The sequence below is a fragment of the Pygoscelis adeliae genome, unplaced genomic scaffold (genome assembly GCF_000699105.1).
Source record: "Pygoscelis adeliae isolate BGI_AS28 unplaced genomic scaffold, ASM69910v1 Scaffold482, whole genome shotgun sequence".
Lineage (NCBI taxonomy): Eukaryota > Metazoa > Chordata > Aves > Sphenisciformes > Spheniscidae > Pygoscelis > Pygoscelis adeliae.
Genome location: NW_008824192.1, coordinates 67,818 through 68,498, shown reverse-complemented (window position 1 = coordinate 68,498; position 681 = coordinate 67,818). Strand labels below are relative to the sequence as shown.

The 681-nt window shown below is 67.4% G+C and overlaps 1 protein-coding gene across 1 annotated transcript in view; it reads right to left on the bottom strand.

Moving 5' to 3' along the window:
- Nucleotides 1-111: 111 nt before the first annotated feature.
- Nucleotides 112-681, bottom strand: part of STRIP1 (striatin interacting protein 1) — an 8,008-nt gene continuing 7,438 nt past the window's right edge. The window contains exons 18-20 of the mRNA XM_009334752.1: nucleotides 581-647; nucleotides 185-289; nucleotides 112-129 (exon numbers count right to left, since the gene is read on the bottom strand). Of these exons, the coding sequence (XP_009333027.1) occupies nucleotides 112-129; nucleotides 185-289; nucleotides 581-647 (190 nt within the window). The remainder of the gene's footprint in view (nucleotides 130-184; nucleotides 290-580; nucleotides 648-681) is intronic.

The window sequence follows — 681 nt, the reverse complement described above, 5'->3', positions numbered from 1 at the left end:
CCGCGCCGTGCGCTCTCCCGCCCCCCTCCCCCCCCCCCTCCCTCGCCCAGCCGCTCCCCAGCGAGGTCTGGGGTGCAGCACAAAGGGCACCCCAAGGTACCCACAGCCCCCTCACCCAGTCCAGGTGCCCTGCGACAGCCCAGTCCGGCTGGGCTGAGCCCCAGCGGGGTTCCCCGACCCTCACCATGGTGCGGGAGTGCTTCCACTTGGTCAGCTTGTTCAGGATGCGCAAGAGGTTTATGCAGGAGAAGAGGTTCCTCCAGCAAAACTGGTTGTTGTCTCCTGCTTCCTGCGGGAAAGCAGCGGCAGGGGTCAGGCAAGAGATCGGAGCGGGGACGAGGAGAGGCTGGTCTGGTCTGAGGACCCTTGCCCAAAGGGGTACAGCACAGGATGCACGCAGGAGACGCCCGCCAGCCCCATGCACCCCCCCAAGCCCCAGCAGCACCAGGGGCTGAGCGCAGGAGTGCTGAGGGTGCCAGGGCTGGGGGCTGGAGCCCTACTGCCTTCCTGCACCCATGATCCCCCCCTCCCGGGAAGCACCCCAAGGTGCCAGGACCTGGCAGAGCAGGGAGCGACTCACCAGGCTCTCTGCCGTCAGCTCCGGCAGCTCGTGCACCACGCAGTACGGGTAGTCCAGGACGGAAATGCTGCAGGAAGGAGAGGGGGTGTCGTGCCGATCCT